The 22,258-nt window shown below is 42.0% G+C and overlaps 1 protein-coding gene across 2 annotated transcripts in view; it reads right to left on the bottom strand.

Annotated features, from left to right (window-relative positions):
• LOC122809624 (cytochrome P450 2J6-like) overlaps positions 1 to 22,258 on the bottom strand; it is a 673,826-nt gene that overhangs the window by 271,798 nt on the left and 379,770 nt on the right. For both annotated transcript variants that reach the window (XM_044081258.1, XM_044081257.1), the window contains exons 5-6: positions 6,214 to 6,387; positions 5,542 to 5,680 (exon numbers count right to left, since the gene is read on the bottom strand). In XM_044081258.1, the coding sequence (XP_043937193.1) occupies positions 5,542 to 5,680; positions 6,214 to 6,387 (313 nt within the window). The remainder of the gene's footprint in view (positions 1 to 5,541; positions 5,681 to 6,213; positions 6,388 to 22,258) is intronic.

Raw genomic sequence — 22,258 nt, 5'->3', positions numbered from 1 at the left:
GGGCTTTACCTTTGAGGTTACAGATGTAACTAAAGAATGCTTTGTGGTTATCCTTAGAGAAACTAATTTGGGTTTGTAGTTAGCTTTGGAGGACTTCACTAGGAGTCTTGCTTGCTTGTTTAAGTTGAGAAGGGAGTGTTTCCAGTTTTGAGACCATTCCTCCCTACTTTTAAACATCAATTTCTTTCTCCTACTGTATAGCCTATTAATGGCAGTTGTCCACTAGGCAGGTTTGTTTTTCCTTGAAGATCTTGCATCATTTTTTTCAGGTACGGCAGAGTCTATACTATTGTACAGGTGCTCGTATAAATCATTGGTGTATAACTCAGTACAGGAATTTGTTCCATCAGTAGGGGAGGGGTTATGAAGCTATTTGTGCTGTCACATAAGAGGTTGTAATTGGCCTTGCGGACATTTTTTAGTTTAGTTGTTGCTATGGGGGGGGGGGCTGTCTTGTGTTTTAATTACTTCTAGTGAGACTGACTGTGGTCAGATCTCACCAAGAGTGGCCACACACTGAGGGTGGTGCAGCAGCTCCCTTTGTTGGTGATCACCAGATCCAGGATGTTTGAGCCTCTTGTGGGTGTGTCAACCAGCTGGTCCAGGGTGATACGAGTTAATGAAGTCCAGGAACCTTTGGGCAAATGAGATAGAACACGTATAATTTATCCAGTCAATGGATGGGTAATTAAAGTCACCCAAAACCAGAGCGTTTGGTTGTATGTTGAGTGACTCAAGTAGATCCAAGCAGGCTGAGTGGATGTCCTGATTCATGGAGGCATGGAGGGGGTCGTATAGCTGGCAATGACCTGAAGTAGGGTCTTACCTATAGTCAATTGCACCTGAAATAATTTAAGGGAATCATGCTATTTAACCAGTCTAGAGGTATATTTATACATAATGAATATTGATACACCACCTCCTTTACTTCTCACACCTTCAGTTTGTGGCCTGAATGTTTGTGGAAGGGAATGCAATGTGGTATAGCTGTGGTGCTCTCCACAGCCTTAAACCAGGTCTCAGTAACTGCACAAATGTCGGCATTTCCAAGGTGAGGACTGCTTTCAATTAGTGCAGTTTCTGGTTTAGACTCCTAGTGTTTAGCAGCATAACCTTGAGGTTGTTTTTAGAGGGTATTTTTGTCAGGAATTTTGTTCTTGTGATATTTCCTTAAAAAAGGCACGATGGAGTGGCAAGGACCTTAACGAGTAACTGAAATCCCAGGGGTGACAAACGAAGAACATCTCTGGCAAAGCATCAAGGTCTATCGACCATCTCATCCGAGGCTGACAGATACTAGATCCACTTTGAATGACACCAGAAACTAAGCCAGTTGTTGAAGTCAATAATTTTTTGTTTGTTTTGAAGTATCATCCTAGGCGAAGGTAAAACGCTGCCAAAGGCTAGCAATGTACCTGCCTGAGACACATAATCAGAGAGCTCAGTCAAGTCTCTCTTCATATAGTCCAATGAGGTACATCTCAAGTCATTCACACTAACATGGACTATGACAAATTCATAACAGTGGCTGTTGTTGAGAGACTTGAGTGTGTATGTGATGTGGTGGATCCTGGCACTTTACATTCAGCTGACTGTATCTTTTTCCTTAACCAACCTGGTGAGAGGGACATATATGTGTCTCAAGATGTCTGTTTTTGTGTTATGCCTTAGGGGTTTGACTGGGGAGACACCGGTGTGTGATCTATTATGTGTACTATGTTCTGCAGAAGATGTATTATGTGAATCATACTTGTGTTTGTGTTTGGAAGTTCTCTGATGTTTAAGTAAGTTTCTGGTAAGGACCTCTGCATATTTAGGTTTATGTGTTGTTGGTTTGGTACGTGTATTCTGAAAACCTGCTTAGTATCAGATTAACTGACCGGTGAGCAACATAACCTGGATTCTAGGTTCTTGATATAGATGCATCTCTCACATAATGAATTTGGGTGAACTAGAAGTGGGTTGTCAGTGTACATGAGACAGTTGCTACATTGTCTCAGGATGCCAATGTTGACCAGGCTGGCTGGAGAAGCTATGGGAAATTGTCTGTCCATAATGCTAGGTAAGTTGATGTGGTCAGAAAACAGGGAGAGGACAGGAAGGACTGTGTAAAGTAGAGTACAGGAGAAGTGGACAAAAAATATGAAGGGCTAGTGGGAAGGATCTGTGTTGGTACCTCGAGCCACTGCTGGTGTCCACTGCATTTGCTTGTAATGTCAGGTTTAGATCCAATCCACGGCAGGAAATTGGTAAAACTATGCAACTAAGTATATGCACCCTGAGGAGGTATCCTATATGCTGAGCCAGAGTAGTGATGTCTTGCACAATACTGACACAACTAGGGGTAGCAGACTGTTTGCTCAGAGGTGAAAAAATACCATCTGAATAACAGTCTATGTTACAAATATGTGATGGCCTGTGCCTCACTACCTCACATCCAATATCTCCCATGGCTACAGAATGCATGGCCTATTCTGGCAGACCAGATTTTGGTTGTAGTGTTCCTCACTGATTCACCAGTACAGGCAATATTTGGTACCAGTGACCTCAAAGGCATTGTCATTACCTATACACTGTTAAACACTATGCGGTTGGTGCATAAATATATATATATTTTTAATATTATTGACTTATTTAGTCCCACTAGGCTAGTCGCCGCTTTTCAGGGGAGAGCTGAGGTGATATATATATATATATATATATATATATATATATATATATATATATATATATATATATATATATATATATGGGTCTACTGTATATAATCAAAAACTCACTTTTTCGAAAATAAACAGCAGACCCACAATTACACAAAAGTGCACTTAAGCAAAAATGCACTTCCGCAAACATCGGTTCAATGAACCGATAAAAAACAGTGAAACATTGTTTTTGCAGGGGGCAAGCCCCCCTGCACCCCCCAATCCCCTACTTAAATATACCAACTCTGAGATCGCACTACAGTGGGGAAACACGTAAATCTCCTTTCCCCACTGTAGTGCGCTTCGGCACCTGTGTTCCTTAATGGTTCGTTGAACCGTTCTTCACGGAAGTGCACTTTTGTTTAAGTGCACTTTCTCGTAACCGAGAATCCACTGTTCGTTTTTGAACAAGTGGATTTTCAGTCTTTTTCAGTAGACCCATATATATATATATATATATATATATATATTACTAGGAAAAATTTGGCCAGGGCATCAGAAAACATCTACTACTCATTTTGATAGGTGCCAATGGATCTTTTACATCCAATTGAACTATCATCAATTCAATCAGATGGGACCTTGGTTAAATGTTTCATCTGAACAACAACACACATAGGAGTGCAGCATCCCCTTGTGCTTCACTCCAGTGTCAGCAATCGGACTTCCCGGTGTGGGAATAGAACCGCCTGCCTTCTGCGTAAAAGGAAAGTGTGCTACTCATTGCTTCACTGACATTGCATACCCTCTAACAGACAATGTCTTCTACTCAACACCTCCACAATGTTGTGCACTGCAGATGTTTCTGCCGTTATAGTTGACCTGCTCACCTGCTGGTTGATTCTAAGTATCAAGCTCATATAAGGGACTGTTCAGGAATCATGGTGACATCACACCCCCTGCTCCTCTATCCTGTGGAGAGTGTGCCCACCTCAGAGACGGTGAACATGTCTGTTACTGTGCAGGCTGGGAATACAGGAAGAACCCATCAGAGACTGTTAGGGACAGGAGGTCTGCCATGCTCCAGTAAGGCATCTGTCCTGGTGGTTGTGGGTGACTCCTTCACTTCTTCCATTGCAGAAGACAGTGACACTGTGTCAACAGACTGTGCCCCTTGCATACTGCCATCAACAGCAACAGCCACAGGTGCCCTACTAGCATCAGCCCTATATTGTCCTGTTCTGCTGAACCCTGCACAACTATGATAATATATGGCACCATTTTAAATCTACACATATACAACTTTAAATCTCTCAGTGGCATACATATTGGTTCACTAGGAAACAGTCCTATACAATACATTGCAGTATGTACCTTGCTGCATAGTATGTCATACTTGAAGACCAGAAGTACCTGAAAGGGTACATATGCAAGTGATTGTCTATCAATCCCTCTCTTCAGTCATACAGTGATGTTTGCTACAGTCTGCTATAATGAGAATTATTAACCTGGTGTTCTCCTACAGGCACATGGGTGGCTGGTGCCAGGGCTGCTTCCACATCTACACCACCCATAGATATGAGGTAGCAATCCCCCTACCTAGCAAGTTACATAAAAGATTCCTCAAACTCTGTTAGCTGTTTCTGTGCTAATGCTCTTCCCCCATACATGATGGACATGTGTGCTGTGATAAATGCTATATGATATATGATGCTTTTCAGCAATCCATAATATACTACACATAATATATCATATATGATCCCTTTTACTTTGCATGGAGTATCTTATTGGCAGGTCTCCATCATACCTGTTGTAGGGAACTGCTATGTCTACATAGAACATCCACATTTTGCAACAGTCATATCTATCATGTCTGGTCTCATTATTACTCATCTGCAGTACCTTTGTCCAGAAGGTACATGCCGTATGTGTGCAGGGCATAAAGTAGGAGTTCATTCCCTTGGAGTTCCTTTGCTCAGGCTACACCCACTATCCCTCTACCTACTACATTTGTAATTAGATAAGTGGTGCTTTGCACTGAGAACTTCTTTATTATTAATGCTGAATAAGCATATAGTACTTGTCTATGAACCCCAGCCAATGCATGTGTGTGTGTGTGTGTGTGTGTGTGTGTGTGTGTGTGTGTGTGTGTGTGTGTGTGTGTCTGTTGAAATGTACCCGTAGACAGATAAAGTATGCAACTATGTGTCTCTGTATAAAAATGTTCAAGCAAGCGCACGTGTGTGTGTGTGTGTGTGTATGTGTGTGTGTGTGTGTGTGTGTGTGTGTGTGTGTGTGTGTGTGTGTGTGTGTGTGTGTGTTAGGGTTACCAGCTATCCATCTTTGCAAGGGGCAGTCCCTCTTTAGGCAGTTGTGTCCTGTGAAACTAACTAAACAATGACAAATGTCCTGAGATTTTATGACAAAGAAATATTTCATAAGGTTTTACTAATATTTGCATAAAACAGTTATTTTGCATATGAAATGCCTAAATGCTATATAAAATAGCTTAAGCAACTCAAATGCTACAACAAGCTTTTATTTTGCCAAAAAAGTGAAGCTCTGTCCTTTCCACTGGCCATGGGTATGTTTTGACATGCAAAATCTAATTTTTCTACAAAAAATTTCCCAATTTGAGCATGTGAAAAAGAAGTAACCCTAGTGTGCATGTGTGTGTGTGTGTGTGTGTGTGTGTGTGTGTGTGTGTGTGTGTGTGTGTGTAGTTATGCATCTGTGTGGGTCTGTGTGTGTACTTCTCTGTAACCTTTAATTTCAAATTTACACTGAACCTAAAGCAGTGACAAAAATGCTACCTCAAAACAGTGCAGGACTGTATGGTAAGGTAAGTCAAGACATCTCTGTTTAAACATTCTTTGCAACTCTCTAAATATCATTTTACCTTGAACATTAGGGTAAGCCATCATCAGCAGTAATGCCCATCGCATAGTGTTTGCTGTGGTGTCTGTAGCACCTATAAACAAATCCTCCATTAGCATAAGAAGATTTTCTTCATCAAAGGAGGAACCATCATTGTTTCTCTGTAGGAACCCAGAACATAACATTGAGTTAGTTAATTACTCATAAAGGTACAAATGTTTCATAATTTTTATGAACAGAGATTTAGACTACTTTGTTACAAAACTTTCATACTTTTCACCTACTGAGTGCCAGGATATGGTTTGTCTCCACACTGCAACCATGCATTGGCTTAAATTGATAATCAAAGAATGAAAAAAAAATGAAAGAGTAGAGACACATTTGAGAATGATAATAATTATTACTGGAGTACATGATGATATAATCAAAATAATATTATTTGCCTTCTGTTTAGCTGGATTATGCTACTATAATTTTTATTTATTAGAAACGTGTCATATGTAAGCATTTTGTATTGTCAGCCCATGCAGAAGTGTTGTCTGAAAGCAATAACATCTGGTACTAAAGTAATTTTCATTATAGAGTACATCTCTTTAAATGCAGAAAATAATAATGCTAGCCTCATAAAATTAATATTCATATAGATTTTAATGTGACATCATTACAGAATATATTTTACAGATGCATCTCTTACTTTGTTAATTTCGTCTAAATAACAGTCTATGAAGTCTCTCTCTTTTCCTGGTATCAGAGTATTTTTGTGTTCCTGTATTATCGTCTTCAGAAAACCTTGGAGCTCCTGAATATTTCTGAAAAGTTTTTGAAAAGGAAGTGGAAGGCATCTTACAATGGGTACTGCATTATAAAGCTGTTAAAAAATAAAAAAGAGAGCGAGAGAGAGAGAGATTGTGATGTCTAGAAAAACAAAAGAAAATACTATGATTTAGCAAAATTAGATAAAACTGCTGAGTCAACAGGGACACAATGACTTAATTTAACGCTCCAATAAGTAGTTATGTGGGACTGATTCAACAGTTTAGTGGTAGACTTCCATTTCATTACTTATCCTTCCAAATTTCATTTCTCACCTTCTCCTTGGGCAATGATAACAAATATTGCATTATCAGTTGTATTTAATTCTAAATCTCACATTTTTAAAAAGTTTGACACTTACCTGTAACTACGTCTACAGCCCAGTGATTCTTAAGTGAGTCGTTTCCATCCCCCAGATTTAATAAACTCCATGTAGAAATAGTGTAAGGCCTACACGGAGTGAACAGTGGCTGTGTCTGCAGCTCCCCCTTGGCAGCACGCCTTGCATATTAATGAAGGTGGGCTACTGAGGGGGAGCCGTGTAACACGGTAAGTGAATCAGTGTAGGGAGTGTGCTACAGTGCTCAGAGAAGAGTAACACAGCCCCTGCACTGTCAAAGTGCTGGATGGCACTGAAATATAAATGTAAATGTCATTCCCACCCCACCCTCTTATTTTTTTTTTTTTTTTTTTTTTTTTTTTTTTTTTTTTTTTATAATTTAGCAATGAACATGTGCCAGACATCTAAAAATAGAAACCGGATGTTTTTAATTTTACTGGAAAAGGTCATGTTTAAGCATAGCTGAGTAGTTATGCGTGGCACAGCACATTGCTCTACAGTGCTTAAACATAACTGAAAGCTATATAGAAATGTGTAGCTGGAATCTTCACATTCACATTAGCTGAATGGTTAAGAGTCATGGCCTTGTGTATAGTAGCTGCATGCTTCAAATACACAGACAGGCCATTCAGTTTTTACATATGATAGCATTAATTTATAAATTTTTTATCAACATAGTTATTAATAGTTGTTAACCGGGTTATTCTAGCTGGTCCAGAAGCCCATTTTCAGTGGAGATACGAGGAGAAAAGCTCCAGTTACACACAAGTGTCCAATAAATTACAGTCACACCCCAAGATAATGTAATTAAAATAGGTATGGTCATGTAAAGTAAAATAAATACACATAATAATAATAATAAAGCATCATTAATCAGCAATTAATGTCAATATATTTTTATTTATTATTTAAAAGTCTAGTTTTCCCTTAGCTAAGCTCTGCAAAGCACTGCTAAGCTAATGCAAGCAATGCTTAAACAGGATCTGTTTTAGCAGTACTTAGCAATGCACAGCTCTATTTAGCTGGTTTGGGTACTGCTAAGCAGTCCCAGTTTAAGCAGTCCTCAGCTCAGTTAAGCTGGTTTGTGCACCGCTAAGCATTGCCAGTTTAAGCACTGCTCGGCTAAGCTTAGCAGGTTTGTGGGGTGCTAAGCTTTACTTAGTTTTTTTTAAAAATGGTCCAATGGCAGTAAAGGGCACAAAAACAGCCTTAATTAAGTTGAACATTTGGGAATACAGCCAGAACCTGTTAGAGTTTGACCCATGCAGGAACTATGGCAGGTACTGGAGAGGGTGTGCGCTTTCGGGCATAGCCCTCTGGCATTTTGGAGTCCAGGGCCATGGTTAGGCTCCTTGTGAAAGACTATGACATCTAGTTGCTGCAGGACCAGTACCAGCGGTCCAAATACAAATCAGAGGCCTGGGACCAACTTGCACATGACCTCACCACTGTAACTGGCATCCCCCACACTGCTGAGCAGGTGCATCACCACTACAATGACCTGAAGCATAGGAAGGGAGGTTTCTTGGCTGAATGGATCCAAGATGCTCAGGACCATAATGCCCCAGAAGTTTGTAAGTATAGGTACCACTGAATTACCAAATTCAGGTATGAATATCTGATATATCTGATAGACAGGTACACATAATGGTGTGCCCCCCCCCCACAGCTGCAGATGTGAGGGCTTCCAACCTGGAGACCCATGCAGGGTGCCTGGCCAGGATGTGCCAAGAGTGTGGTGAATACAGATATATCTTGCAATGGTTTCACTTCATAATCTCGAAATACTGAAATCTTGAATTTCAGTATTTGAAAAATATGAAGCCAAACCATTCACAATCCCGAAACCCACAATCACGACTCTCACAATCACGAACATACATACACCATACACTACACAACACACACACCATTCTACCTACACCACACAAACCACACAACCTACACTACATGTAAGCAGGGGGGCAAGGCCCCCTTGCACCTCCCATGTGAGGGGATGTGCACCCCACACTCCCCCTACTAATATAGGCCAACTCCAAGATCGCACATAACAAAATAAAAAAAAAAATCACACCATGGCATTCTACAGTCGCTCACACACACACACGCACACACACACACACACACACACACACACACACACACACACACACACACACACACACACACACACACACACACACAGACACACACACACACACACACACACACACACACAGACACACACACACACACACACACACACACACACACACACACACACACACACACACACACACACACACACAAATTCACATCACACATACACAAACACCAACAAATCCAACACCCACACTCATACTTACAGCTCCCTAACCTTACCCACACATACAACGTACAAAAACACACACATACACTCACTCACCTTTGATTCCAGACACCATCTCAGCCAAACACTTCACGGACCGTACCGGAAATGCATAAGCACAGATTTGAGATATTCTAATTCGTGCTTATGCACTTTTGGCATTCTGAATTTTCTCCTTTATGGTCTCAGAATACTGAAATTCAGGATTTCAGTATTTTGAGATTATGAAGGGGAACCCTTGCAATATATAATAATCTAATTAAGAAAAAGTACAGTACTGACTGCCACTAGTTATATTCTGTTGTGATTGTCTGCAAAGAATATGTTCATAGAACTGGACTGATATAAGTGAGTATTGTCAGGTCCAGTTCAATATAGATGAAAGCATGAAATACACTAATGTTAAGGAAAGAAGGTTAATACTGCATTAATAATGTTTGGGAATAACATGTGTATAATGTATTAATAATACATGTTCTGGTAATAAAGTACACTGGCATTCAAAATGTGAAAGGAATAAGTTAACTGCATTCCTAATCTACAGGAACTATAGCACAACTGCAGTTAGAATTGTGAAGGAAATAAAGTTAGTACTGCATAGATTGTGAAATAGCTGTCTTTCAACACATGCATTATTTAAAGTATAGAACAATAAAGATTGTCAGATGTATACCAATCACTGTGTCATGTCACCCTAAATAAAGCTGTGTTCTGCCAATTGTGTGTATTCTGGGCTGTTGTTCAAGAAATTGAATATTACACGTGCTGGGAAGTAAACACAATTATAATACTATGAAATGACTGAAGGTTGGCCGATAAAGATCTATTTTGCTAAAGTGTAGATGTGGAGCTCTACTACAAGATGTAATGCAATATGATATTTGTTCTGCACTAAGAACTGAACCTAGAGTACTACTGTCTAAGGTATTATAGTGTGTTTCTCCCAGGAGTGTCTTGTGTTAACCTTTGCATTTCAGCTGTATGCATTCCTGAACATAGTCATGCTGATACAGGTAAGTATGAAAATGTAATATCTGTAGACTGCAAATATACCATCTGCAACTGTATATGAGTCAGGTAGGCAACCAAGCACCCCGATACGGTCCGCACACATCACAGATATTCCCATCCACTAGGGGTTAAATGTGTACACCTGCATTCCAAGTATTAATACACAGTTCACCTACTATCTCTGTCATGCATGAATCTCATGCATGTGTGTTCAAGTGTCACTGCAGTCTTGTGACACTCTACCTATATTACCAGGTCAGAATTTGTTACCAGGTGAGATCTAGGTAAATATCAGTCACTCAACACACAACAGTGGCTCAGTAGCTTGGTTTGATAAACAATAAGTATGTTATTCATTATGCCACCCGCAAACTGGGATTCGAATCCAGAGACAATGCTACTATATATTTATAGAAACATTGAAGTACTACTGAATATGTATAGAAAGAGTTATGTATTGTTAACAGATGTTCTCCCCACAGGAATTACAGGTAAATAAATGTCTGTAGTAGCTCTTTGAATGACATACTAATTCACGTGTCCAGATGTACTAGTGTGTAAACAGCATTGCTCAGCAAGTTGATAAGACTGCATTAAATAAAACATCCACAAGTACACTATTATACCAAGTTAATAAGACAAATAAAACTGTTTACTGTTGTTACGGCTGTATGCCTGGCACATCTGTGAATGTCTGGTGATAATCTAACACCAAGCCTGACAATGACAACAGGATAAGTGCAAACTCTCTGTACTGTGCATGATACATGACTCTCAAGTGTCACGCTGTCACAGATAGTGATCATTGTTGCCAAAAACGTTGGACACAGATATAAACTCCAGTTGAAGTATGCCAGTAGCATGCTCACACAACATCAGTGCACAGTACACCTTGGTAGTCATATATGTTCCCCTGACATATAGTAGTCCCATGTAGTTTTGTACCTGTAGGTGTTACAGCTTGGCCCACACTATCCCATGTGGATAGCTTGAGAGGCATGTAAGTGCTACAGAAGCAATAGGGCACTTGTAGACATAAACTAAGGGCAGACCTGTAGAGTATTGAGCAGTACTGTTGTGAAAAATGTAGCCTATACTGTTGTTAATGGAATGTTTTTCTCTCCCCACACCCCTTATCTGCATCACAAATTATTATAGTTATACTACGGGTATGGTTTCATTTTCACATATGTTGTTCTCAAAACCTAATGTTGGGCCTTGTGTTGTATTATTTTGTTTATATATTACTTTGGCTGCATACTAACATACTGTACCTTGTTGAAATACCAGTGTTGTTGGCCTTTTGCCATAACTGTTACTGGCATGCTATTACAATACTGACTGTTATTCCATTTATGCCTGTGTTCTGTATGTTATGCAATTTAATTGTTCTGGATTAATTGGTACACCCATGTATGCTGTTATAACTAATGTTTAAATGTTCTATTTATGACTAACCTGTACACATTGAAAAAGCTCAACACCATAGCATGATTGGGTAGGTTGGTTCCATGGAATCCGCCTACCCTACCTCATCTGGCCATGGCACCAGGTCCCAGCACGTCTGGGATCCACCCTGGAGCTGCCCCTCCTCTTGCCTTCTCATCTGGTCCTTCACGTTATATTCTTTATTTTGTTTTTTGGAACATTCAGTTGCTGCCTGATTTTTACCTACTTCTGGTTTGATTTCTATTCCTGCTTGATGCCAATATGCTTCTGCTAAATTAAGCAGAGAAATCATCTTAGATTTATTCTCCTCATGTTTCAAAACTTTCACTACATTTGGGTCTTGTGAGGTCAGCAGATATGTGTGGAGTCACACAACTGCAGATCTATACATGTAATCAGTTTCAAGTAGGCCCATACCTCCTTCAGTACGGGGAATATATAATTTTGGTATGCACTGATTTTTATAAATCATTTGATGAGCATGAAGCATCCTTCTTGTTTTCCTATCCAATCTATTCAACACATTTGGGGCCAGTCAATCACTCCAAAACTGTAAGTTAGGACAAGAAGAGCAAACTTGGATTTTGTTCCTAGATATCAATGCTGTTTTCAGAATTAATTTACGTATTCTAAAATATTTCTTACTAAGTTTTATTCACATTTGTTCGTGTTTTATTGTTGATCCTTCATCAACTCCCAAATATTTATACACTCCCTCTTGCTCAAGTTTTTTAATATCACATTCTTGTCACAAATTGATGTTTTCCTGGTGCTACAGTTTTCCTGCTTTAAAGGCTGCTTTTGCACACTTATCAAGACCAAATGACATTCTTATATCATCTGAAAACGTTTTGACAACCTGCAGCTGTGCTTTCAGTTCCTCATCTGATGAGCTATACAGTTTTAAATCATCGACAAAGAGAAGATAAGAAGTCTTTACACTTTGTTGTTTTTTTAGGAGCCAAATTGTAGCCATGGCCTAAGCTGTTAAGTAAACAGCTTAATGGGTTAATGGCAAGGCAGAATAGCAGCAGTGACAGAGAGTCACCCTGGAATATCCCCCTTTGAATTTTTATCCCTGGGATAACAATCTGTCCTTTATCATGGCTTAATTGCAAAGTGGTTTGCCACTGTTTCATGGTCACTGTAATGTAGTCAATCAGTGTAGGATGTATCTTATTCATTTTTAAGCATTCTTTTATCCATGAATGTGGGATACTATCAAATGCTTTTTTATAGTCAATCCATGCAATACTTAAATTCTTCCCCTTTTTACAGTTCTCCAGTATGACTTTAGCACTCAGCTCTGGAGAATGCCTGGTGTTTCTATAAATATATCATGCATTCCACTGATGTCACATCAGTAAAAAATATTCACCCCTCCCAAGTATTGAGCCCAGGATCATGTCACCTACAGTACAGTGCATTAGCCCACTAGACCATTCATCCCTGGAAATGAACTGGTGTTTCTGTAAACATATCATGAATTTCAATGATGCATATCAGCAAGAATAAGCACACCTGCCAAGTACTAAACTCAACACCCTTCAACTATAGCGTAATGCATTAGCCCACTAGGCCACTCAGCTGTGATGAAAAGCATATCCTGATTGCCAGTGACACACTACTTCTACATATAATGGGATAAATTAGTGTACTTGGGCCTGTGATGCAGACACCAAACCAGTACACAGCCAAATACATGTTGATGAATGTACATGAGACCTACGATATCAGGTAGAGATGACAACTGCACAGACTGTTGCAGAATGCCCACAATTATGCCACTACTTAATGGCATGGTTGTCATAAAACCTATTCTGTGTGGTGAAGTACAGGCAAGTCAGTGCAGATTGAGATTACAAAATCATGACAGACAGGTCAGGGTCACATATCATACCCATCTGAACATACATGCAAATCCTGTGTAACACACTGTATGCATGCACATATGTCTTGCAACTACACCTGCCATAATAATGACTCAATAGTTCTATTTGTTACATTCCCAGCATGTGTGACATCTGGACACCCACAGTCCTTTCCCACAGTCCAGTCTGTTGCATGAGAACTACATGGTTGTCAATAGAACATAGAAATAACTGAGCCCTGCAATGTCCAGCAGAACTGGTTGCTGCTACCGCAGTCACTGCCACCCACAGTAGCACTTCAAACGCCTATGGGGTGGGACACATGTCACATATATGAATACGTGTCCTAAATGTCACCTACCTCTATCTGGATGGCACTATTACTTAACATATGCACCAGAGGCACATGCCTCACCTGGACTGTTAAGGGTACCCTCATCCTGGCTGTGCTGTGACAACAGAACTGACACTGCCCCCTCACTGACATATACACCTTGCTGTCCCCCAGTGTGTTCAGAATCCCAGTATGACTCCTGGCCAGAATGCAGCAGCTGCAGCCTGCTACACATGCAGCAGTATGTTCAGCTACCTGCTACAGACCTATCATACCTCCCAAACACCTAGAAGAGGGCATCCACACAACACCCATACATAAATGGTTGGGTGAAATGGTCAGGTAACAGGGACGTGTCACAGTCTCCCCTAACAAACATACATTCCCTGGATAGACCAGCGTCAACTGCAGGAGCATGCACATTCAGATAAATATTATGTATGATACTCACACCTGCCTGATTCCTTACCGACCCCAGCACACATTGTTAAGCAGAAAACTGCCACAGAATCAGAAAGTCTGTTAACAATGGGAAAAAATAGCATGCAAAACTGTGGACATACCACATCAATCCAAACAGTGCACAGTATTTCTACCTACCCTCTGTGATGCTGTACCTCCCACACCTCGGTAATGTCCTCCTCACAGGCAGGAAAAGGGCCTAGGGCTACATGAAGGCCTTAATTATAGCACAGTGTTGCCACGCCATTGGTTAATGAAAATGCAACCTAGCTGTTTGGATGCTATTAGCAGGTGTGAGTCACAGACTGGTGCACAGGCAATCACCTGTTCATGAGAATTACTTACAAAAAACAAGCTGTTGCCTATGGTAAACAGGTCTGTGACTTTCTTCATGAAGACACACTGCCCCTTCCTAGGAAAACTACCACTGGATTTCTGCTCACAAAGGAGTACAGCACTATACCAGGTATGTCATTGAATTCCCCATGTAATGGAATGCAGATGGGGGATGCAGTCATGGGAAATAGGAATTTCAACAGCAGGTCTCAGCAAATCTTGAAATGACATGTTGCTGTTAGTCAGCTATCAAGCACCTGCAGTCTTCCCTTTTGGCTCTGTCTGCAGTGATGTAGATCAAAGCTCTGGCCCCTGAGTCCTCCCAGCAACGGTCAGCTCACATACACATGCTACTGGATTTGTTGTACAATAGTGACACTAACTACTGGTGAATACAGATGGCATGTCACATCATGTACTTTCAATGAGCCCCTCGCAATCTGTGAATGTCATACAAGCATAGTTCAAACACTGTCCAGGTGTCCCTGACTGTTCCTGATATACTCTGGCTAGGTCACTGCGTACTCCACACCTGTATCTCATTGCCTGACAGCTATGTGTAGCATTCCTGGTGACCCCCTGCAGCAGGCCAGCAGATTATAGGCAGTAGTAGTGGGGGGAGGGGGACAGGCTCTGCCTCAGCAACAGTGTGTACATATTGAGCATACAATGTAAGGGAATTAATACGGTACCAGATATTAATGTACCATTACTGTGTTCTGAGGGGTCTAGCATGTCACAGATACATTCCCCACAGTCTGGGGATAACCACTACATATTTTCCAGACATCCACTTTTCTTAGGTGGGGGGGTCACATATATCAGGCACATGTACACATTCCACAAACATCTGTGTACCGCAGATGTCATAAACCTATGTGGCGGAAACCCTACACCACATTTGCACTGCTCTCAGTTATTGTGTGGCACAGATGTTGCTGGAGTGTCCACATAGATTTCACCTATTTGTCGGATGGTGGCTGTATGACATGGTACTGTAACTTTGCCTATAGGGGACACACCACAGTAGATGGGAGTAATAGATGTGTACCCATAACAACACAGTCTATCGCAGCACACAGGTCATAACTGGTATACCAAGGATCATACGAGGTTATGTGCCCTGTGCACTCATAAGCCTAGGCCAGATGTTAGCCCATGTGTATGCAAGGCAGCATCTGATGACCAAGTCCAACAAGGACACAGGTGATATCCCAAGGGTGTATGTGCTGTTAACTATCCAGTTATTCAGGTTGTGCTTGCAAAGGTGTAAATGGCTACCCTGCCTGATGTGGACAGGGTGTCCATTCCACAGCAGGGTGAGTGTGTGGAACACACATCTGAGCCACCAACAAGGCCAGTAAATGTCACACACCAGGTTGAGGGTGTGTGTGTGTGTGGGTTAATAGAGTGGAGCTTGATTTGCACTTGTGCAACAGTCCCAACAATGTGGAGTTTGTGACTACCTTGTAAGCCAGACAGAGGTCACCTCTGAGGAGTATGTATGAAACTGGGTAGAGGATGGGCTTATAGCCTATCTGTGTATGGTAGATGTTTGAGGACCTTGTATTCCCTGGTGGGGAACCTCTGTGATGTCCCCAGCTGCTGCATGTGCTGTGTGAGGTGAATTATGAACGGGGCATTATACTCAATAATGGGCCTTATTGGGGGTAATACAGGGATGTTATGACCCCATGTCCCTGCATGACATACCCTTATGTATGAGGTGGGCCATGTAGAAGGTTTACCTTACAACTGAAGCAACATAGCGGTGAAATGTCATGTTGCCATCGACCTGCATGCACAGATCCTTCCCGACTGATTGCATACTAAGGATGTTGTTAATACTGTGATAATATGTGGGGATGTCACTCTCCCCAAAGGGGTTGACACTGCATTTCCTGGTATGCAGCCTGAAACTATTTTCTGACACAAGTCATGTGTCTGCATGAGATCCTCCTAGGCAGATGTCCACATCACTAGGGAATCCAGTGACAGCACATAGCATACAGTCATCTGCAAACATGGGCGGCCATAGGCCAATGGTTGTGCCCTGCACCTCAGAAGTGTACATCACACATAACAGAGGCTCAAACACAGAACACCAGGATACACCGCTAGTTATGGGTCAACCGCTTGAGGTGGATTTCTCTATGTGGATTTGGTGGGTTGTGTCAGCGGGCCAGTGTGCGACCCTTCTGGTAACATATGGTGTGATGCATACTTGGGGCATATATCTATTATGGCCAAGTGGGTTATACTGTCAAAGTCTTTGTCCAGGTCAAGGAAGGTAGTGTGCACTGTCACCTCCCCCATCCATGGCTTTGGAGATTGTGTCAAAGAGGTCAACAGAGTGTAACAGACATGATCCCTTCCTTGATAAAGCCTATCTGTGCGTGATGGATTGTGTGGAGGTTGCCAATTTCCTTGGTAATGAGGTTTACTATAAACTCTGCTATGGTCTTGCAGATCAGCCTAGTTAGGCTGATGGGTGTATAATGTGACAGATTGGTGGATGCCCCACCTTAGTGTAAAGGGGTAACAGTAAGTGTCCTTCATACGGCTGGGAGAAAGGTGGTAGTCAGGCACCCTTTGAATAGAGTGCCTTATGGTGTTGCAAGGTCATGATTGGGGTCATGTAGGATGCCTCCTGTGATGTGATATCCTCTCATGGCAGCTGTATACCATGACTTTTAGATGACAGTGGTGACCTAATCCCTACATATAGGAGAAGGTGGCAGGTACTGGGGATGTTCTGATGTACTGATGGGGGGGACAGGGGGCGGAGCCTACAATGACTCTGTCAGGCATCAAGTATGCTAGACCTACAGCACTGGTATAGCTTGTATCCTTGACCACCACAAATGAGCAGATTCAAGTGCTTCCTCTAATGTTGCAGACATATGTGCAAAATGGGAGATGATTGTCTTTAGTGGATCTTGACAATGTGGGCTCTGGGTTTGCTTTGCAGGTTTCCAGTAGTGATCCCATTTGCTTGTCACTCTAAGGAGACATTGCTCCATATTGGCCACCTGCTCCTACTTTGTCTCAGATGGTGGTATGTCATCCCTGTTATAGATACTTCTTGCAGATGTCCACCAGACAGGTGTATGTATCCTTGCAGAGGATGATGTAGTCCTGTCAGGTATACCTGACTCCATGCATCTATACAAATGCACATATAGCATTTGTGTGCATGTGTGGATATTGGTGCCAGTTCCTACAGAGGGGTTGGGGGCTATGAAGCTGTGTATATCACTCCCCCAGGGGGCTGTATTCCATGTTGGAGCTGTATGTATGTCTGACCCTAACTACATGGGTATTGTGGGAGATGGAGACTGCAAACATGACCACATGATGGTTGCTTTGCCATGGAGGATGACACCATAGAGATGCTGCAGTGGTAACTAATTTTGTATAATATCAACTCCAGCACACCTTCACTTCATGTGGGGGTAGCCCCTAGCTGCACCAAGGTGTTTGTAATTCCACTGTTAATGGCTGTCCGTTTGTGTGCTGGCATGGGTACATCTTCCAATGTACGTTTGGGTCATTCAAGTAAGCCAGGATTAGGGAACAGACCCAAATCCTAATACAGTTGATGATGTCCGCATAGGCAGAATGGTTTCCTGGTCACATGTGGTGTCTGGTACTTAGCTATAATTTGAATAGGTGTGTTGGCAATTGTGTACTGCCCTGCAGTGTTCCCTGTGCATCTTACTGCCTGTACATCATGGAGGTGTGTATGTGTCTCATGTATACTGAAACCCAATGTCCTATGGCATTACCTCCCATACTTTGGGGTCTGACTGTATGATAGGCTGGTTAACCAAGTAATGCTGGGGTGCTCTCTGCAGCTTTGAACCATATGTCTGTGACTGCACACATGACATTCTGCCATGTACAGTCCACAGCTGTCCAATATACCCTTGTGTAGGGCTGGCGCATGTCATGTCTGTAAACATGCACACACTCACACATCACTTTACATGCAGGTCACCACCAGACACACACAGCTCCTGTCCATGGCCCAGGTGACCAGCACCCTTCCAGACACACATGCATGATGTCAACTGTGTGGCATAGCCTAGGCCTTTGGCAACCCCACACCACACCCTGTGCATGTGATGATACTTGTGCCACATCCATGCCATCCATACCATCGATGCAGGGACATGCTAATATGTGTCTGATGCACAGGGTAAATATGATACACTTAATGGTAGTTGTAGTGCAGTAGTGTTATGCCCTGTATGGTGCTATCTGCTGGCAACTGTCATGCATACACATTAAAGTGTATGTACCTTTGTGCCATGATGTTGTATTGCTGTTAGTATTGCTAACTGACTGTTGTCTCCCAGACGTTATTATGTTTCTGTTCCAGGTGTCTGTATGTCTATACGCTGTGGGGACCTGCTGCCAATACAGCAGCTCTTAATGGCATAGTGGCAAGGCAGAAATGTGACATCACCAAGGTATGGCTGTATATGTGCATGGTTACCTAGGTGTGTACGTGTAGAACAGTGTGTGAGGGACAATAGGGGCAGACAGCATAATCTCGCATGCATATCCCTTGACACAGCCTGCTACTCTTGATACATGTCACCTGGGAGTTCCGTAGGATCATAGGTTCATACAATCATAGAAGATTACTAGAGTAATGGCCCTGGGTCCCTTACAAGCTTAGCCATTACTTTATCCCTGACAGAATCATCAATCAGCACCTGTTGCCCCTGTCATTGAAGGACACAGATGGGAACCCTGGGACAGATTTGTGGTTCCCATCCTCTCATGATGGATGCACTTGATGAGGGTCTGCATGGTACTTTGTTTTACATGTATGGGAAGTGCATTCCCGAGACAGGGCAGCCTTTGGGAGACAAACCATACCCACCATACCCATGTAGCAAGTGCAACAGACAGGAGTTCTCTTGATGTGCTGATATGACAGCTTATTTTTGTCACATTTCCATAGCTTATGCTACTTCTCATAACATTAAGGTGTTTCTCATGTAAAATAACTGCTTTATGCAACTATTAGGAAATGTGTGTTGTCCTACACTCTTGGGACCTCTGTATTGCTTGTGTTGTTTTCACAGGTCACACCTGGCCAAACATGGACTGCAACCTGTAGGGTGGGACATGTGGTGGCCATACCTCTCATCTGTACATATTTCTGCAGACTGTCCTGTTGTTTGCCACATATTTTTGGTTAATTTTTCATAACTTTGTTGTTTTCTGGCAAATTAGTGGCAAATTATTAAAGCCCGACATTAGACAATAATGACAAATATTTTAATTTCAGACTTCATACCCTTCAGAAAATTCATGTTAATGCACAACCTGATATGCTATCAATGTTCTATGTTTATAAGAGCAATATTTAAATATTGCCTCTATTTTTGGCCGTTGTCCAACTTTTCTGTATGGCTTTATCCAGATTTTTTGCTCTAAGGGGTTTAGAGGTATGGTAGTGGCCCTAACACAGTCACACTGCTGCAAGGGGATATACATACATACATACATACACACACACTCATGAACTGCCCTTGTTGACAGTAGACCTCCTACTTGCCTAGTTTTACAAACTATAGTGCTATATACATATCATATGCGCCACTGAGCTTATATATTTTAGCAGTGTCTTCCACTACTATTCAGGTGGATGACGTATGCAGGTGCTGTAAAGGTTGCCACTGGGAAGGTTAACAGGTTTGTACAGGCCCTTAAAATGGTATAACCATAATACAGACACACAGCAGAGACAGCCACACTGCTGTAAGGGGATGTGCATGCACACACACACGCACTCATAAAGTCAACTGTTTGGTGATTAGAGCTCCTACCTATCTAGTTATATACACATTAGTGCTACATACATATCACATGCACCATGGAGCTATTGTCATTAGATGGTGTCTACTTGTGCTTCTAAGGTGGATGACATCAGTAGGGCCTGAATAGGTTGTCAATGGGGGGTATACACACACACACACACACACACACACACACACACACACACACACACACACACACACACACACACACACACACACAGCTACAGCAGCTATGCTTCACGTACACACACACACACACACACACACACACACACACACACACACACACACACACACATGCATGCGTACACTCACAGAGTTTCCAGTTTTTAGATTAGAGCCCCTACCTATCTAGCTGTATGTATTATAGTGCTATATCTTTACCATATGTGCCACAGAGCTTTTGGGCCTGGAGAGTGTCTCATTCTGTAAAGTAATGCAATGGGGGTGGGTTTATAGGGTGGGGCAACCCTCAAAATGGTATAACCATCACACACAAGACAGCCACACTGCTACAGGGACTATGCTTTACACACACACACACACACACACACACACGCACACACACGCACACACACGCACACACACGCACACACACACACACACACACACACACACACACACACACACACACACACACACACACACACACACACACACACACACACACACACACACACACACACACACACACATCCTCACTAACACACACACACACATACACACACACACGCACACACACATACAGAGATGCCAATTTTGAGATTAGATCCTCTACCTATCTAGCTGTATGTACTATAGTACTATGACATGTGCCGCAGAGCTTATGTGTCTGTAGAGTGTCTAACTGTGCATCTAAGATGGATGACATCAGCAGGCCCTGTATAGTAATCCCCTGGGGGGTTAACAGAGTGGAACATGCCTTAAACGTATTGGCATTGCACACACATAAGCAAGAAATCCACACAGCCACAAGGGGACATACTTACACACACACACACACACACACACACACACACACACACACACACACACACACACACACACTGAGTTGCTGTTGTTGGGATTAGAACCACTACCTATTTAAGTGTCTAAACTATAGTGTGACATAGTTATTGCATGTGCCATGAAGCTTATGCATTTAGCGAGTGTCTGCACTGCTGTTGTGGTGGATGACATCAGTAACTGCTTGGAGGACAATAGTCACAGGGCCATAAAATGAGTGACCAATGCACAAACATAGGCCTGTTGGGTGTGTGTATTTTACTGTATGTGAAATAGATACACACACACAAGGTGGTTGATGTGAGACTTGAACCCCTACCTACCTACTATTACACACTGGAGTTCACCATACTATTTGCACATGCTGCTGGACATAACTGGTGTATGAGCGGCTGCAGCACTACATCACTGTATGTCTTTCAGAGTCTCTCCCCCACTCTCTGCCTCTCTTTATATGCTGTATTTATACATGTAACCTATATATTATGTATGTATATAAAACCTTATATGTGGCACATATGAATAGATAAGAGTAATCATGTCTGATGGGGATAGGGAGAGACAGTTAAGGAATACATAGTTCTTTGTATGCACTGGGATATCTGGACAATACCGTTCTATATGTAGGTTCAGACATGGGCTGAAATTATTTAAGTGTAGGAGCATACCCAGTTTAACCACCAAAACGTACAATAGGACTCCAGGCCAGACCTACCTGTACTCCAGTCCAGGATTTTGTGTGCTACAGCCAGTTGGCTTCTGAACCTGATTAAACAGTCCAGCACCTCCCTGATATAATGCCTGAGGGATTTCCTGGCTGTGTGCTATCCTTAATATCTGACTCATATCTATGGTGTGTACAGAGTATACTGGACTGAACAGAGTGTTGCATAATATGTCCGGTCATTTTACATAGCAATGTGATTTCTTGGTA

This window comes from Protopterus annectens, chromosome 8.part0 (genome assembly GCF_019279795.1).
Source record: "Protopterus annectens isolate FY-2018-M chromosome 8.part0, PAN1.0, whole genome shotgun sequence".
NCBI classification, from domain to species: domain Eukaryota; kingdom Metazoa; phylum Chordata; order Ceratodontiformes; family Protopteridae; genus Protopterus; species Protopterus annectens.
Note: the sequence above shows the minus strand (reverse complement) of the source record. Positions and strands in the feature narration are given on the sequence as shown.